Genomic DNA, 19,596 nt, shown 5'->3' on the forward strand with positions numbered 1-19,596 from the left:
GAAGGATAGCCGAAGGTGGTACCTCTGATACCGGCTCCAAGACCTGAGCCTCATGCAGAGATAAAGTCTCGACAGCCGGCACCGAAGTCATAGGAGCCGGTGTCCGAATCTGAAAAGAGGTGCTCGGAGCCGATGACTTGGGCTCCGACACTCTTGAAGACTTCGACCCCTTCGAAGACTTTGAAACCAGTTCAGCCTTGTCCAGGGCCTCCTGAAACTCGGGTTTAAGCAACCCTCTGTCCACCAACTTCCTGCGTCTTTCCATCATGACCCTCCCACTAAAGGAATGACAGATGGAACAGTCTTCCTGCAAGTGGAGAGGGCCAAGACAGTAGATGCAGGATGAGTGGTTGTCAGTAATGGACATCTTCTGTTCACACTGACACCTTTTAAAACCACTTTTGGTCTTTTCTGACATTCTTACAATAATAAAGGAAAATCCAAGAAAAGTACACCACTCTTAAGAAAATAATTTTCTATAATATATTTTAAATGCAATATATATCCAAACTGTAAAAAACACTCACACAGCACACTAAGATATATATATATATATGTCTATATGAAAAAATAGAAAAGACAGAAAAGTATAAATATTATTATTTTTTTTTTTTTTTTTTTTTTTTTAAGTACTGTAAATTCTTACAGAAAAAAATGGCCTAAGGCCCTTACTAAAATTTTTAAGTAACAACCTGACTACAACTACTTTAAACAACAACTAGATATTAAACCTATCAAACACTATAAAGAAAAGTAAAAATTTGAAGTAAATATCAAGAAATAACAAGAAATATATAGAAAAATTCTACTGGCCCGAGCCTTTCGATGTGATCTGCTGCTAGCGGCAAACTAGATCTGAGGGTTAGCACCGGAGGATCATGGAATATTACTGTGCCTCGAGCTTTCTCGAAGATGCGAGCTAGTGATGCGGCCGACTCGGAGCTGAGGATCGGCTCCGAACCCCGTGTGTAAGAACAAACGGCGAGATTGAACAATTTCACATTATGTGTTACGTCCTTTTAAAAATTTAGATTAGTGGACAGCTGAGAAAGAAAGCTTCCCAAGCACAGTCTGAGTACAGACTGAAAAATAACCAAACATTGGCTGGACACTACCTGACAGCGACTGAAAACTAATTGAACATTGTCTGGTCACTGCCTGAACACAGATTGGGCACTGACTGAAAACTAACTGAACACTGAATGGTCACTGCCTCAAAACAGACTGAAAACTAACTGAACAATGGCTGGTCATTGCCTGAACACAGGCTGAAAACTAACTGAACATTAGCTAGTCACTGCCTGAGCATAGGCTGACCACAAACTGAAAACTAACTGAGCAGTGAATGCACACAGCCTGAGCACAGAATAAAAATTAACTGAGCATTGGCTGATAACCACCTCAGGACAGACTAAAAACTAACCAAACATTGAATGGTTACTGCCTGAGTACAGGCTGAAAACTGATTAAACATTGGTTGGTCACTACCTGAGCACAGGCTGAAAACTAACTGAACATTGGCTGGTTACTACCTGGGCACAGGCTGAAAACTAACTTCACATTGGTTAGTCACTGCCTGAGCACAGACTGAAATCTAATTGAACATTTGCTGGTCACTACCTCAGCACCAGCTGAAAACTAACTGAACATTGGTGGTCACCACATGAGTCCAGAATGGCTGCTGACTGAAAACTAGCTGAATATTGACTGGTCACTACTTGAACACGGATTGAAACCTAACTGAATATTAACTGGCCACTGCCTAAGCACAGACTGATGTGTACTCACTCACATGGTATGTCTATGTGCACAAACTTTTTATTTCTGTGATCCCATCAGATACCTCAAATAATTAGGCAAACAGCTTCTGGTCATTTTTAGGGCTTGTTCTGGGATCTGCAGTGGGCCTTTACTTGTCTGTTTCACTTTTTTCTGTAGAATCATCTACCTTGCTTGAGGATTCAAATGGACAGACTCAGTGTCATTCTAATGGGATAAGTTTTAATGTGAGGTAGGAACGTTGAATGAGTATATATATATATATATATATATATATATATATGTGTGTGTGTGTGTGTGTGTGTGTGTGTGTATATATATATATATATATATATATATATATATATATATATATATATAGATTCATAGGTTAGTACTAAGCTAACTGCCCTTGCGAGCCATTTTAAGCCTAGCCAATTATATATATATATTATATGCGTACACACACACACACACACACACACACACACACACACACACACACACACACACACACACACTCACAAAACTACAGTTGTATCATCAAGTACTGAGTGCATTCCTACAGCCATATTATTGTCCCTTCAGTTCTTCAATTAAAGAGCAAAAAAGACACACAGAGTGCTGAAGTGGCTTGCACTTCCTGATTGCACTTCTTGACACTTTTAAATTTCTCCAAATCTTTTGGCTTTCTAATACCATGATGGGAATGGACCCCATTCCCAAGTCAAAGTAAGATTAAAGTTCATGAAATTAGTATTGCTTCAATCTTTGATGTCAGCCAAAAGTGCTCTTCGCAGCACCCGCAATGTGCTCAGTAATGGCTCTTTCTGTAATATGTCCAGAGTTACATGTATTGGCAGCATATCCAAATATGATTGTAGACTCTTTTTATAAGACCCATTGCTCCCACTACTATTGGAACTATCTGGGTATCTTTCTTCCACATTGCTCTCGTTTCTGCTTGCAAATCCTGATATTTTATGACTTTGTGTCTCTCTCTGTATACAGGACACTGTAGTCCCTGGATGTGGAGATTTCAATGATCAATGTTACTTTTGTCTTCTTTTCTTGGACCACTACATCCGGTTTTCTAGCATCTATCTTTTGAACTGTCGGTAATGGATGATCCATGCGATGTAGACTTCATCATTTTCTATGATGCTTTATGGCTCATGTTTCCAGTGTTTTTCAGCCAATCAGTACCATAAATTTTGCACAACCCCCAGTGCAGCAGTCTCGCCACATTATTATGCCTTTCAGTATACAGCCCTTCTGCCATTAGTATGTCGCAGTCAGCAACGAGGTGTGCAACTGTTTCCAATTCTGTTTTGCAAAACCTACATTTATCTGTTTCTCCCACATGTTCAATGGACTTTGTAAAACCAAAGTGTACGTAGCCTGCTGACTTGTGCCGCCAATATTAAGCTTTCATCTTTTGGTTTGAATTCGCCACTCCTTAATCATTCCTGCATTCGTTCCTGATCAACATGAGGTTCTTCCAGAAGTTTTCTATACTTGCAACTATATTTATGCATTTTTCACATTTCTTGCCTTCTCATCTGGTCCTTCACCTTATATTCTTTCTTTGTTTTTTTGGCACATTCAGTTGCTGCCTGTTTCTTAACTACTTCTGGTTTGATTTCCATTCAGGCTTGTTGCTGATATGCATCTGCTTGATCAAGCAGAGAAGTTATCTTAGATTTATTCTCCTGATTTTTCAAAACTTTCACTACGTTTCGGTCTTGTGAGGTCAGCAGATATTTATTTTACTTATTTTATTTTATTTTACATTTGTTGACTGGGTATGTCCAGCTGAGCTGAAGAGCCCTTTTTCAGCAGAGGCCAAGGAGAAAAGCTCCATGTATTATACAGTTTTTGCATAACAAAAGCAATTAATTACAAAAAATAATACATAATTCATACAATACATTAAAGAAAATGTTTAGAAGCATGTTCAATGAGAATATGATGTATTAACTTAGGATGTTACGTAGTGCATTAGAGATTATATTAACAATTGTAGTTATACAGTGCATGTACTAAATAAATGATTACACAAAGGCATTAGCAGATTAGGTTAAGAAGACAGTATAGGGAGAGGGATAGAGTGTGATTATGATAGAGCAGGAGGTTGATTTTCTTTAGGTTGAGGGAAAATGTTCAGGGAGGGTGAGTACAGTGGCAGGTCCAATGATATTTAAAATACTCTTTGGTGGCAGTCTTAAATTGTTTAGGATGTGTGAGGGTCCTGATTTCAAGAGGGAGTTTATTCAAAGCAATAGAGGGATGATAGCTATATATGTTGCATCCGGATTTGGTCTTGGGTTTATAGATATGTAGTAGGTCTTGGTAGAGCTCTGGAGAGGTCTAGTAGGAGAATAGTGAGAGATGAGGGAGGATAGAACCAGACAGTAGGAGGGCTGGAATAGGATAGAGTGGATGATATGGAGTGTGGAGTTCCAGAATTGCAGATCTATATATGTAATCAGTTTCAAGGAGGCCCATTCGTCCTTCAGAACGGGAAATATATAATCTTGGAATGCTCTGATTTTTATAAATCATTTGGTGAGTATGAAGCATTCTTCTTGTTTTCCTATCTAATCTATCCAACATGTTTTGGGGCCAGTCAATCACTCCAAAACTGTAAGTTAGAACAGGAAGAGCAAATTGGTTTATAGCTTGGATTTTGTCCCTAGATGTCAGTGCTGTTTATAGGATTAATTTAAGTCTTCTGAAATATTACTTATTACATTTTATTCACATTTGTTCATGTTTTATTGTCGATCCTTCATCAATGCCCAAATATTTATACACTCCCTCTTGCTCAAATTCTTTTATATCACACTCTTGTCCCAAACTGATGTTTTCCTGGTGTTGCAGTTTTCCTGTTTTAAAGATTGCTTTTGCAGATTTATCATGACCAAATGACATTCTTATATCATCTGAAAAAGTTTTGACAACTAGCAGTTGTGCTTTCAGTTCCTCATCTGATGAGCTATACAGTTTTAAATCATTGACAAACAGAAGATGAGAAGTCTTTACACTTTGTTGTTTGCTAGGAACCAAATTATAGCCATGGCCTAAGCTGTTATGTAGATAGTTTAATGGGCTAAGGGCGAGACAGAATAGCAGCAGTGACAAAGAGTCACCCTGGGAATATCCCCCTTAGATTTTTTATCCCTGGAATAATAATTTGTCCTTTATCATGGCTTAATTACAAAGTCGTCTGCCACTGTTTCATGGTAATTTAGTCGATCAGTGTAGGATGTATCTTTTACATTTAGTAAGTACTCTTTTATTCATGAATGTGGGACACTATCAAATGCTTTTTTTGTAGTCAATCCATACCACACTTAGATTCTTTCCCTTTTTAGAGTTCGTCACTCTGACTTTATTTAACAACAATGATCCTTTGTTCCATATGACTTTCTTTTTTTGCCCTTTTGTTCTACTGCCATAATTGAGTTTTCTTCTAAATGGCTATAAATTGTCGGCGTCAATTCCTGGGTATAGTTTATACGTAGTTGGAAGGCAAGTTATTGGTCTATAATTCTTAGGGTAGCTTGCAGGTTCACTCTGAAGTAGGAGCATTGTTTTTCCTGTTGTTAGCCAGGTTGGTGTCTGTTCGGTGTGTGCATATAAATAGTTCTTACTCATGGCTAAATCTTCATGCAAAGATGTTAATACTTTTAGCCAATAGTTAGGTACTGCATCTGGGCCTGGCATTTTCCATTTGGAGGCTTTTCTTAACTTTATTTCAATCTCTTTGGCTGTTACTTCATCCCATTTCATATCCTGTACCTTTAAACTTCTTATCCTTTTTTTAACTTCTTCTATCCATTTAGTATCTTTGTTATGTTCCACAGGATCTTCATAGATATTTCTACAAAATGTAGCTATTTCTTCTTTTTTTGCCGGTCTTTCAATTCCTTTTACCTTGTTTCCCAGTTCTCTATAACACCTTTTTGGGTCATCAATAAATTGCTTATTTTGTACTTTTCCTTTATATTTATCTTCATATCTTCTAAGTCTTTCCGCCTGTGCTGAAATTTTTCTTTTGTTATTTGCGATAGTGCATGATAGATTCTGGCCTGTTCTAATACTGTGCAATGCTTTTATCACATCTATCTTTCTTAGTATTTTTGTTGATCTGTTCTCTCCTCTATAGTCTAACAGTGACACTTCTTGTCTTAACTGGTTTATAGTTTTCTCTATTCAATATTTCCAGGATGGTATTCAATATCTCCCTTACTACCCTGTGTTCTTGTGATAGAACTTTATCGGTTATTAATTTAGCTGCACATTAATATATCCTGTTTACTTCTGTTATATCGCATGGATTTCTATGAACAGTCCGAATTACTGTGTTAATTTGTTTTATCAAACTTCTGACTTTTTGGGTTTTATTGACCTTCTGCAGTCTGTTTCTTTCATTGATCTTGGTATGTCTATCTATCTCTGTTAAATCAAGGAACTCTTCTCTTAGCTAGTTTTCTTCTAAACTGAGGGCACATTTTTTTGTTTTCCATTTCCTGTGGGCATTCTATAGAAAGTTCTATTGCATTTTCCTGTGGAATATTCTCTTCAATTTCATCCTGTGCCATCCATTGCTCTGTCATATGAGAACTCACTGGCCTATCACTCCTCAACATTAACTGTGTCAGTTTCCCCAGTTTCCTGTTCCTTCCCTTGCTATCCAGCTTCAAGTGAATGTTTATACTCATTTCCTGTGGAAGGCTCCAAAATATCTTCATATGGCACCTGACCAATTTCTTCCCATTCCATTGGTTTCCCCTTTATTTGGAGTTCCATTACTCTATCCTTTTGTGGTGCTTTCTGAATTAGACTTTCAACAGTGAATCCTTCACTTTAGAGGTACTCCATAACCTCAGTTTCTATTTGTTTAACTCCTCCATTACTGATCTCCTTTTCTAGTTTTCCTCTTTGTCTTCTTATTTTTTGTACTGTAAAGTTTTCCATGTCCAGATTCCTTAGCTTGTATTTCTCTTCAAATATCTTTGGTGTTGCTCTTTTCGTGTTGATTAATTTTGCTTTCTCCTCTGCATAGATATTACACCATATTACCTCTCTTTTTCTTTCCTATGTCCATATTTCTTCATCAGACATCTCCTGATGTTCCTGTTTCTCCTTACTTTGGGGGCTCATTCCATCATGATGTGAAGTAACCTGTGTTAAACCTTCTACATCAAATGTTTCACTTAGCAGGCAGTCCACAACTCCATCTTCTATTTTTTTAACTTCTACTTTACTAATTTTCTTTTCTACATTCCCTCTTTGTGATATTATTTTTTTGTGAAATTTTCCATGTGTGGATGTCTTTGCCAGTATTTCTCTTCAAATATATTTGGGGCTGCCTTCTTTATGTTGATTAATTTGGCTTTCGCCTTTGTATATATATTGCATCATATCAAATCTCTCTTTTCTATGTCCATATTTCTTTTTTATGATTTTCAAAAATGTCTAGGTTTTGCTGTTTATATTTTCACATTTCCTCATATGCCTCTTTTTCTGAACAGTTCAAAGTTTTTTTGGTCTATATACTGTTTTTCAAAAATCTGTTGTATTAATGACCACAAATTTGGATTTGAAGCTTCTGACGGTTTTTCTTCAGGAAGTATTTTTCTTTCCTCTAATTTGTCTCTTAATCTTTTTGTATATCTTTTATCTGGAAACTCTGGACTTTTTGCATAATAATAACAATACACAATTTCTTTCTTATCCTCAATAGTCCACTCTATCATCTTTATGGCTTTTCTTTGGCCAATCGTTTTTTGTGATTTTTGTGGACTGCTACTTCCTTCTAAAACATGGGGGGGTTGTCCTCCCCCTGGGCCTGGCCTGGCCCCATTGTTGGGATATTTCTGTATTTTGAAGATTCTACAAAGTCATTTTTTCAGTCCTGGCACAAGTGTACCTACCAGAATTGGGCACTTTTTATCCCGGGTCTTTAGCACCCAGCTGTCTTTTTTAATTTTTGACCTACTTCTATCCATAATATATGCAGTCTATATATCAGTGTCGCCTTGGTGAGATTTTGTAGAAAACAGGGTTTACCTCGTGAAGGTACTCACCAAGACTTGAGGATGAGTTCAATTTCAGCAGTACTACTCTCCTTTGCTTACTGACTTTTCATCTCTCCATTCGGACGCCAGTGACACTTTGTGTGTGTGCACACACAGATGTATACATAAATATATCTACACATGTGCACACGCACACACACACACACACACACACACATGCACACACATGCAGAAAGAGAGATGGATAATATAGAGACATACATGCATTCAAACTACAAATTTGTCTTGCAAAGGGTAGTCTTCTACTATTCTATATTTCTGGGCATAGTTTTGTATCAATTAAGTGAATAGCATGTGGAACTGCATCTGGATGGCGGAGGAGGGAAAACAAAGAAAGTAGACATTTATTTTTTATTAAAATCGTATTTGCAGTTTACAGTGAATAAGTTTCTTTATTCTACAAACCTGAACCTGGTTGACAGGACACCCAATAGGGAATAACTGAGAACAGAGCATAAGAAATGCACAGCATACCCCAGCATGGCCCTCAGCAGGTGAAAATTTTGCTTCACAACAATTCTTGGACCAGGTTCTTGTTTACTACACCCTGGCAGTGATAAGCAGTATAAAACCACGTTTTCAGTAGGAACACTTTATTATGCTGACTCCTTAGTTATGTGAATATGCCTCAGAAAGAGCTTACAGAGTAGCAAACTTGTAATGAGATAATTCTCTTTCCTGGCCCGCTGACAGTCTCTTGGTAACAGTATAAAGAAGATAGTAATTAAGCAAAGTAATAATAAAGTAGAGAATATTAAACAGTAAGCAGATGGCAGAACACAGTGTTAAATGAAAACTTACTCAGTAGGTCATCTGGGCAACCGGAGACAAGCTGGTAGAATATATGGAAGTTTCTCTCTCCTGTCACATGCTTAGCAACTCGAGACTTCTCCAACAGATCTATAAAAATGTTTTTTCAAGAAGAAGAAGAAGATTGTAGTTGGTTAGATTCTGAGCAGTATGTCAATTATATTCAGCAGAAGTGAACATCATTTGACTGCTGATACCCAACAATGATAGCATCTGGTCATCTGGACTTACTTAACAGGTCATCTGCTTGGTACACTGGGCCCCATACCTTAAACATTCAGCATGGAAAGTACTGAACTCTGAAAATGTATTCACATTTATTCATATTTCTAGTGAAGCTTGGTCTTTTGTTGACTGTTTGCCAGTATTCAGTCCAGCCCTATGTCACCCCTGAATCCTAACACCAGCATTAAGTCTGACTCAGCACCAGTATGATACCAGCTCACAATTTCATACTGGCACCTTAAAGTGATCCAGTTTTAATGAATATATTTTTTCAAGTCTCTACATCATACAAGATGGGTTATCTTCACATGAAAACCTTTATAATATGAATAGCTGTTTCAGTACCAGAGCATCCAAGTATATCCTAGTAGCAATATGCAGTACTGTCCCCCCACCATCCAAGCTATATCAGAACTACATTGGAGGCTCTCCTAATTCCAGTAGTCAATGTATTTTCACTACTGTTAGTTAGAAACACTACTGGACTAATGCAAGTGGCTATCCAGGTCAGCTTGCTGTCTTTAAACAAACCACTGAGTTGGACAAGCTCCCTGCACACTATTTCACCCCTGCAACTTTAGCTCTACCACTTATATGACTGCAAAATTCCCTTACTGATGTTGAAGAAAACACTACAAGATGGTAGTGTGGCTGAATTGAACATATCCATCACTTACACTGCTACAATCCAAAGACCTGTACTATATCCTTAAACTGCAGCAATTAGCAAAAAATAAAATAAAAGAAAAGAAAAGAAATAAAACTGAAACCAGAGATCCCTTTTAAAACATCTTTATAGCAAAAACTACCTACTTCTAAGTGATACATTGGCAACCTTCAAATCCCCACCAAACCCAATTAACTCCACTGACTATGCAGAAATGTAGAACACCATACTAAACCAGCATGAAAACAGCTGCACGGGTGCAACTGCACACTGCAGGAACACATGCAGGGCAAACCCCTGAAACAAACCCACTTGGTGAACCATAATCTCAACAAGCTTTATAATAAAAGGAAAATAACTTTGCCCAAAAGTAAGAAGAGTTACTTCCAGAATGTTAGAGCCCTTGTCACTGAAATAAAACCACTCAGCAGCTTAATAAAATCCACCAAAGCCAAGTTTGAGGTTAAAATGGCTACCCAATTCAAAGGCAATCACAAGGCATTTTTTAGTTATGTTCGTGATCATGTGATCACGTGTGATCATGTGATCAGCAATGTGCTGAGCTGATTATGAACAATGTTGCCTACACTGAGGATAAAGATATAGTGAACCTACTGGCCAATAAATTTAGCTCTGACTTTAGCCCTCTTTCCCTCCCTCAGCATATACCTGAAACTGCCTTATCTCCAGCTATCACATAAGACCAAGTCCTAAAAGTGATATCAGAAGCTGAAAACACTGCATTGATGGGTCCTGATAATATTCCAGAATGCATTTTCAAAAGCATGGAGCATGATTTAGCCACACCCGTAACAACACTGTTCATTCTCAGCCACCATACAAGTTCTGTACAAAACAAATGAAAAACAGCTATAATCATTCTCTCTTACATAGGACTTTCCACAGACCAAGGAAATTATAAACCCATAAGTTTGACCAGCCACATATGGAAAGCTATGGAAATAATTAATCCAGACATAGGAAAACTCCAAACACTGCACTTGTTTCAGTCTGGATTCATCAAGGGAAGGTCATGCTTTCTCAGCCAGGTGGATTTTTTGAAAAGGTCACCAAAGCAGTACATGATGACAAAATGGTACATACCATACAACTCAACCTAGCCAAATCTTTTGATGCACCTTCCCACTCAGGCATAGTAGAAAAGCTAAATAAACAGGGAATACACCCCTACATCACCCACTGGATTGCAAACTGACTTACAGGTAGGACAGAGATATTTAAATCAGGGGGCATTACCTCCACAAAGGGACCAGTCACCAGTTGAGTCCCCCCAGGGTCTGTGCTGGGACCTCTTTGTTTGGTATTTACTTTCCTAACATAAAAGCCAATACAAAAGGTCTCTGGCTAACTAAGTTTGTAGATGACTGAAAGCTAGGAACAGTCATTAAATTGCCAAATGACTTTTCTCAAATACATAACTAGTGCCAAAATCATGGACTGCAACTAAATACTAAAAAATGCATTACTGTAGCCTTTGGGAAGTTATCTAGTCCAGGGAACTCCACACTGACAATATGCTTCTAAAAGTTAACCCAGTTCAGGATTTGGGAACTTAAGAAGAAAATGATCTAACATTTGACCAACATGTGTCTACTATTGTAAGAAAGTCCTTCTATATTGCACAGCTTATAAACAAAGGGATTGTGTCTAGATATAGAGCTGTCATTGTCCCTTTTAGTCAGCCCTCAATAGGCCAGTCATTACATGTAATGCCCCATTTGGCATGTATCTATCCACATACATGCAACAACTTAATGCCCACAAAGATATCTTACTAAAAGCATACAAGGCCTAAACAACATGTCCTATATGGGCTGACTCAAAGTCCTGTAAGCTCAGTATCCTACAGACTGCTAAGAGGTGATTTGTGTCTGGCAATCAAGGCATCCTCCAATACACTACTGATGGATTTACTGCACATCAGCAAGTCAAACGGCATCAGAAATACTCAGTCTGGGGATCTAAACCTCTTCTGCAACATCAACAGAACGGTTTGGAGGGAATGTTATTTCTAACAGAGGATACTGATGCTATGGAATCAACTCCCTATCCACATAAAACAAAGTTCACCCCTGTTCGTATTCAAGCACAATTTAGCTCTATGGATGGGAAACAGAACATTTACCCCAGGAATGCCCCCTGTACTACTAATGGACAGAAGCAGCTCCTAAATGCTTTATCCCATACATTGTATCTCTTCAAATTATCTGTGGCATGATCCCTGTTATTCTTATTGGAGATAATATAGAATTATTGACCATGGGATATGTAAGACCAATTTATAACAAATGGGATAGGTTATTTCAAGCACAAAAAAGGACATTGGCTATGCTTAAAATGGCCCACAAGGGCAGCCAGCTTTCCACTTACCTATGATCCTAAAAGAAAATCTGATCAGATTCTGCAACCCAACCTGCTGACAAAAATCAATCTCAATTAAAAAAAATCACACCACACATACACATGCATGCATATATATATATATATATATATATATATATATATATATATATATATATATAGATATATATATATATATATATATATATATATATATATATATATATATATATATATATATATATTATATATTATATATTTATATATATATATATATATATATATATATACACACACACACGCATGTTCACACACACACACACACACACACACACACACACACACACAAACACACACGCAGAAACAACATAGCATTACAAACCTAACAAAGTGGGGGGGGGCCCAATGTAGGGGTTTCATACAACCTACACTCCCCTAATTAAATATACCAACTCCAAGATCACACTACAGAGGGGAAAAGGGCAAGTCTATGAAGATGCCTAAGTGATTTTTTCCCTTAGGAAAAAGTTTGCTGTAGCAGCTGTTCACAGAACTGACATTTCACTGTTTATTGGTCAATGAACAGGTGTTCACTGACCTGAGCTTTTGATATTGCAATATAGACCCAAGTTCAGGAGGGTGTGAGGGCTTGACCCCACATCAGGTGGTGTAGGGGGCATGCCCCCTGCAAAAAAAGATGTTTAAAGGAGAAGACTCACTCTTTTCCTGTGTTTTTGGACTTTCTTTTTTGGCTTTTTGGCACTCTGCATTTCAAGTGCCAATATTTCAGTAGGGAACCACTTCATACTGCTGTACCTCTGTAGCATTTTTCAATCACTTCTTCATGGCATACTTCTTAATCCTGATATAGAGACAGGCTTGCATAATCCACTGTGTGTTTTTTGGTTTACAATCAAAATGTGAAATGTGAAATGCAGTTCGACGAAAAGGGGATGGTTCTATCAATGCCTATAATGTTAAACTGAAACTATATGGCTTCATATTAGCGAAAGTAAGTGCACATTCGCTAATATGCAGTCGACGGTATAAATTGAGATTGCGATACAGTACAGATTGGGGAATGTTCCATTTCCCTCACTGCAGTGTGATCTCAGAGTTGGTATATATAATATGTATGGGGTGTGGGGTGAGGGGAACTTGACCACCTAAAAAATATTACTGGAAACATGGACTTTCGACATTAGAACTTCTGGTGTTCAAACGTCGATTCCATGGTTACCATTTACATATTGGTAATTTGGTATTAACAAATTCGGATTAGCAAGTCGATCATTTTGTGGAAAAATGTTTTGATTTTCCACATTTTGATAGCAAACTATGTTTGTAATGCCATCTCCCTTCATCTGTAAACAGTCAAGACATAAAACAGTTAGTCTGTAAATCCTCAAAGAAGTTATTCTTCCCCCTGGAGAAATGTACATTTTTCATGATAATACAATGCGTCACAGATTTCGTAATTGTAAATCATATATTATATAATAATGAAAACTCCATCAAGACATTGAAGACACTGGATGGACATCAATACCAAAACACAGAACCTTTTTGTACCAGAACCTATGGCTTCTCCAGTGCCTTCATTCATGTTTTTTTTTTTAACACCACCACCTATCTCTGCACCAATGTTACCAGTGGTGGTTTTCCTGTTATCTACAAATTTGTTTGGGCAGCAGTATCTACAGCTGCTCCAGTAAAAACACTAGGACCTGTTCCATACTAACATGTAGAGTTGTTCTAGTACTAATACCTACAGCTGCCCCAGTACCATCACTCTTGGAATGTTCAGATACAAACATCCATGGCTACTGTATTAGCAAACACCACTGGATCTTCTGGTTGCCAAAACTCATGGCCATTATGCTACCAACACAGTTATGTTCTAAATCTCAAACTCTTGCTGTGCTCATCCACCCATTGATCCACATCCCCCTTTTCCCATTTTTGCAGATGGGAATGGGGTGTTTCACTTCAACAGTGACAATCCTGTGTCAGTACAAAATCCTGAAACCTGATGATAACCCAGTTACATTACTTACGTTGGTTGGTGTAATAACAGCTTTTTTCACTACATGTATGTTAATAAGTGAATGATATTTATTTCCCAGGTATCTTCTGGAATTTCTATTTCTTTCTTTGTTAACTGGTTAATAATAATAACCGAAATAATTTTAGTCAAACTACACAATCATCAAAATAAAATCCATCAATCAATCAGTCAATCAATCAATCATTTTTACCATACTCAGGTACAGTGACTGTATATCTTTGCAGTTTGTTTGGCCAAAAGGCCAGAAACAGCAATTATTTGAATCATTCAGGAGCTGAAGAAATTACAGCATTCTCACTGAAATGGAATAACATGCTGTTACTCAGGTCCTGGTGTCCTAGTAATGAATTGCCTACTATATAACTGAGCAAGTCTGTTAACCACACAATGCCCCTAGGTCACTCCTGAAAAGGGTTTGTGTGTCCATTGAGACCTGGTTAATAATTAAATAAATAAAATACAGGCTGCACATAAAGGGCAAGCATGGTTCTTAAAACTTGCATTTATTCATATGACATCCACATAACATTTATTTTTTTTGCTAGTATATTTTTTATTATGTTTTTTTAATCCCTTAAACCCATGTTTCCTTTTCAGGAATGACACCAGAGCAATGTTTGGTTAAGTGATCTGCTCAAAGTGACACAACATGCAAATGGAAGCTGAGGGAATCAAACCAGGGGCTATAGGAAGTATCTCATTAACCAGACATCGCAACTGTCCCTATTTTGGAGGAGCATTCCTATTTTCTGGCCTAATTTACTCATGCACATGAAGTATCTATGTTTGGAAGTATGTTCTTATTTTCATAGGATGTTACTAGGCTAATGACCCTAGAGCCCATACAAGCCTAGCCAAGTTCAACCCTTGTTCCCTATAGGGCCTAAGATCTATGTTTATAAGCTGATCTAAATCAGCACCTACTGCCCCAATCCAAGAGTGACACAGCTGAAACCCCAGGGTGAATTTGCAGTTTCCCATCCAATCATCTAAATCATGCTTAAATAGGTTCAATGAGGGGCTTTGTTTAACTTCAATTGAAAGTTTGTTCCAGAGGAGAGGTAGCATCTGTGAGACATATCTGTCTCTCCAACAAGTCTTGTTGATGTCACAGGCCAGGTTAAGGACCCTCGGCCAATTGAATCATGTACCATTTGACTTACAAATGTCCAGCATTTCCATTAATGCAGGATCAGAGGTTGCTCTATATGTAAGGCGCAGGTTGCCTCTGAGTAGTCTACAAAAAACAGAGTACAGTGACAGTTACTTCAGTCTGTCCATATATGACATGTGCTGAAGACCCTGAATTTTCTTTGTGAGACACCTTTGAGATCTCTCCAGTTGCTGCGGGTGTCTGGTTAGGTACATACCAAAGGGAGAATTGTCTTCTATTAATAGCCTGATGAGGGAAGAGTACAGGGGAGTTATAACCGCTTTAGTTCTAGAAGCTATGCCCTTACTTATGATGTGAGCTACGTATAAGGCCTTCCTAACCACTGTGGAGACATGGTGATCAAAGGTAAGGTTGCTGTCAACCTGTGTGCTCAAATCTCCACCATTGATTTAGAGCTTAGGGTGTTATTAATATTGTAATCTGAAGGAACATTGCCCTTTGCAAAGGAGATGATAATGCATTTTTTTGCATTGAGTTTAAGTCCATGACTTTGGCACCAGTCATTGGTTTGCGTAAGTCCTTCTTGTAGAATGTTGACATAATTTGGGGACTCGGTGACTGCACCCAATTTGCAGTCATTTGCAAACTTTGTCAGCCACAGACCTTTTGTTTGTGCCTGCACTTCCGAGAAGTAGATTCCAAATGACAGGGGCCCTAGAACCAATCCCTGTGGAACACCACTGGTTACGGGTCTGCTGGTGGAGGTGGAATCCTCTATTTTGACTGTATGTGTTCTGTCGTTGAGCCAGTTTACAACACACTTGACAATATATGGGTTGATCCCCATCTGGGTGAGTTTTTCAATGATGCCTGAATGGGGGATTGTGTCAAAGGCCTTATGCACAGATTTGCATTCATCCATTCTCAAAAAAGTCCACCAGGTTCAACAGGCATGATCTCCCCATAACAAAAGCAAACTGGGTTGGGTCAAGTGTTTGAAGGTCTCCTATATCTTTATTGATAATGTCCATGATGATTCTCTCCATGGCCTTGCAGATAAGGCTGGTTAGGCTTATGAGTCTATAGTTCCCAGGGTCAGTGGATGTACCCCATTTGTGCAGGGGGGATGATGGTAGCTGTTTTCCATTCAGCAGGGACAAAACCAGTGCTTAGGCTGTGATTAAAAAGAGTTCTCAATGGTGTCGCTAACTCATGTTAAACCATTTGAGCACAGCCTGGGATGTTATCAGGTCCCATAGAGGCTGTATTTTTGACCATGGAGAGGGAGGTTAAGACCTGCTCTTTAGAGATACTAGGTGGAGAGCAGGTAGTAGGAATATATGTGATACCATTCACCACAAGTTCATCACAAATGTGGTATTTTCCTTTATAGTTTTGGATGTAGCTAAGAATGCCTTGCGCTAATTTAGATTCATAGTTTGCTTTAGAGGACTTTACAAGATGTCTTATTTGCTTGTTCAAGCTGAGAAAGGTATGCTTCCAATTCTGATACCATTCATTCATGGAAGGCTTAATTTACCCCTTTACACAATTCTCCTCATTACACATGATTTTTGAAATGTCTACTACACAGAAAACTACTTACATGACCAACATATGAGTGATACCAATAAGTTAAAGAAAAAGGATGCTCATCTTGCATTTCTCTTTTTCAAAAGCAAAAATGGCCTTGTGAGATAGAATTTTGCACTACAGTTCATTAAAGTCTACAGATTTTGCACCGTCTGATATTGTGCTTATATTTTCCATCATTTTTGTTACTCTCTGTTTTTTAAACATATGTTTCTGATTAGTAACCCACATTCCTACTGAAAGTGGGAAAAGTCATATTATTTTGTATTCAAATGTTATGCTAATTAGATTTCCAGTTTGATGGCTGGATGTTTCTACTTTTCAAGGGCCCCTCTACCTATTTTCAACATCCGCAGGTTGAGAGGTATGTTAACAGCTCATAGTCATAATCTTATGCATTAATTGTAAGGAGGACTTGACAGCCAGTGGGGGCACATCAGTGCCCTGAAATATTTGGTACCATGCCCTAGCCTTGCCATTTGAGCTACTGGAGAATAGGGAATTTTCCTAAATCAATTTCTCTAATAATTTTTCTTGAATTAAATAAAATAGCAATGCTCTGCTAATTAGGGCCAAAGACTTAGGCATATCCAAATGTTGATAAAGGGATTGTGCCTTTAATATGATTACCTGCATTAAGACAGGCACAGTCTGTAGATGAAGTGAAAGTGCATGCCTACAGGTAGCATACTGGTAACGATTTGATTTATACTGCAGTACACATAGTTTTAACCCATGAGGCAAGGGACTGTACATCCCTTTCTTAGTGGTATACACTGAGCATAACAATGCTACGTCTGCTCCTTCATTTTTTAAAGAAAAGCTGTTATTAGTACTAGTCTGTAATGTTCCTGCTGTGTAGGATAGAAGCCTTCAAGACTCTCCACTAAATGTTGACTGACTATGCAACAGTGCTGGGCACTACCTTCTGGTATGGCAGCGGTAATCCTAGCTGCTGCTATCTAATTATCAGTCAACAGCACAGGGGAAAGTACTGACATGTTCACTTTTTTTACAGACCCATAGTTGATTATTAATCTGGGTGTGACCCTGTTAAACAGGTAGTTGGAAAAGCTTTCTTAGGCAAATTAAATGATAACAAAGCAACATCTGGCAATCAGTCTGTATGGAAGGTGTAATGTTTGATTCAAGGGGGGAGTGCCAACCACAGTCCTCATGACCCAGCTAGTGCATCATAAAGCTAGCTGTAAAACAATTAACAAGCAGACCCAATGGGAGGAGAAGCAAGAGTAAAGGGGCATGAAAAAGCCAGATGGGGACTATGCAATAAATGCAATGCATAAAACAGATGATTTATCTGCTATTTCAGAATCAGACATTACCACACAGGTTACTAGGAGATGGCAGAGGAAAGCATTTCTAGCACAAGTTTATACATTTCCGGGAGAAGTAAACAGGGCACTTAGTATGAACCCGCCCATCATAATGTCTCCAGAAAGTTGTCTAATTGCAGTTATGCAGAGAAAGGGGGTGGGGATAGCATTTATCATCACTATTCTCTTCAGTCATTTGCAGGTCCTACAATTAAATTACAATTTTTAACATTAAAAGGTAGCTGGATAGGAAAATATCTGGTAATGTATAACATGAATATAATGTAGGTTCTGGATCATAATGGTGGAAGGTGAAGAAAAGGCTGCTTTGCATAATATCCAGAATATTGAGCTACCTGAATCATCACAGAAAGGTCAAAAGAATTGTTCAAGGTTATCTGACAAGAAACAGTGTCACCTTAGATTTAAGCCTAAATTTGACAGCTCAGCTAACTTATGGTCCATCTTTCTAACATGTACATTTGATGTAATGATGCAACTGCTGTTCTTCAGTTCTGTTAGTGGCGTGTTTACTGAACTGTTCCAGGTGTGCCTTTGGGAATTTAAAGAAAAATAAATCAAGCACTTGTTCTGTACTGTCACTTATTTAGAGGCAAATTAGAGAGGCAGCCATCACCTGAACTACAATCGTCCATTTTAATTAAATAAGTAAACTGAAAAAAAAATCTCAGAACCATTTAATGCCACATTAAAAAGATATTCCAGGAATATTAGACCCAGGAGTACTACAGTGCTCATGTTCACGTAAATCTGTTCTGTAGTACTGCATCTCTGACTAGCTATGGCACTGTAGTTCTGTCCTTTGAGGCAAAGATTTCCCTAGGTGAGATGACATCCTGTTGTTTCTGTGTTCCTTGAAAAAAGAGGGAGTGAAAAAAAGAAACAGTTGCCGCCAATAGCACACTCATCCCACCTTCCCTCTGTATGATTGCTAATGAGTCAGAGCTTCCTGTTATAGAAACATATGTCTGCTTTGCACAGTAAGAATGTGTGACACCTGTACATAGTAATGTATCTTCCTAACAGTGTTAACAGCAGATCCGAGCATGTACACTAGGTGGAATCAACATTTACTGATTAACAACAAATCATAAGCGGACCGGAGTTCCGCTGTGGTGACCCCTAACCGGGAAAAGCCGAAAGAAGAAGCAGTTGTTTTTCTGTCTGAGAAGAGGTATGGATTGCCATATTTTCCTTACATACCTAGTCAACAAATCAGACAAGATAACATCAGTCTCCATCTGCTGTCCGACTGGTTATTTGTGATGTCACAATATGTGACACATACAGCAGTATTGAGGCGTAGGAAGGGAAAGTGTGTAGTAGGTCTAATCCTAGACAGGTACCACAGTAACAGTATAATGAAAATCCTTGACTGGGCAAACATGAATGTCCATTACTAATATGTCACCATTAGCTATGTTTCACATTCACAAACATTTTGCATGACATTTTATATATTACTAACTGCTTCATAACAGAGGTATTCCCTCCTGCCTCTAGAGGTATTTCCATTTTCTGCTTCATTTTGGTAAAGC

General features: G+C 38.2%; 1 protein-coding gene across 1 annotated transcript in view; it reads right to left on the reverse strand.

Moving 5' to 3' along the window:
- Positions 1–19,596, reverse strand: part of LOC122811661 (unconventional myosin-Ib-like) — a 1,027,360-nt gene that overhangs the window by 483,297 nt on the left and 524,467 nt on the right. Inside the window, exon 8 of the mRNA XM_044083653.1 lies at positions 8,667–8,765. Coding sequence (XP_043939588.1) covers positions 8,667–8,765 — 99 coding nt within the window. The remainder of the gene's footprint in view (positions 1–8,666; positions 8,766–19,596) is intronic.

This window comes from Protopterus annectens, chromosome 9.part0 (genome assembly GCF_019279795.1).
Source record: "Protopterus annectens isolate FY-2018-M chromosome 9.part0, PAN1.0, whole genome shotgun sequence".
Lineage (NCBI taxonomy): Eukaryota > Metazoa > Chordata > Ceratodontiformes > Protopteridae > Protopterus > Protopterus annectens.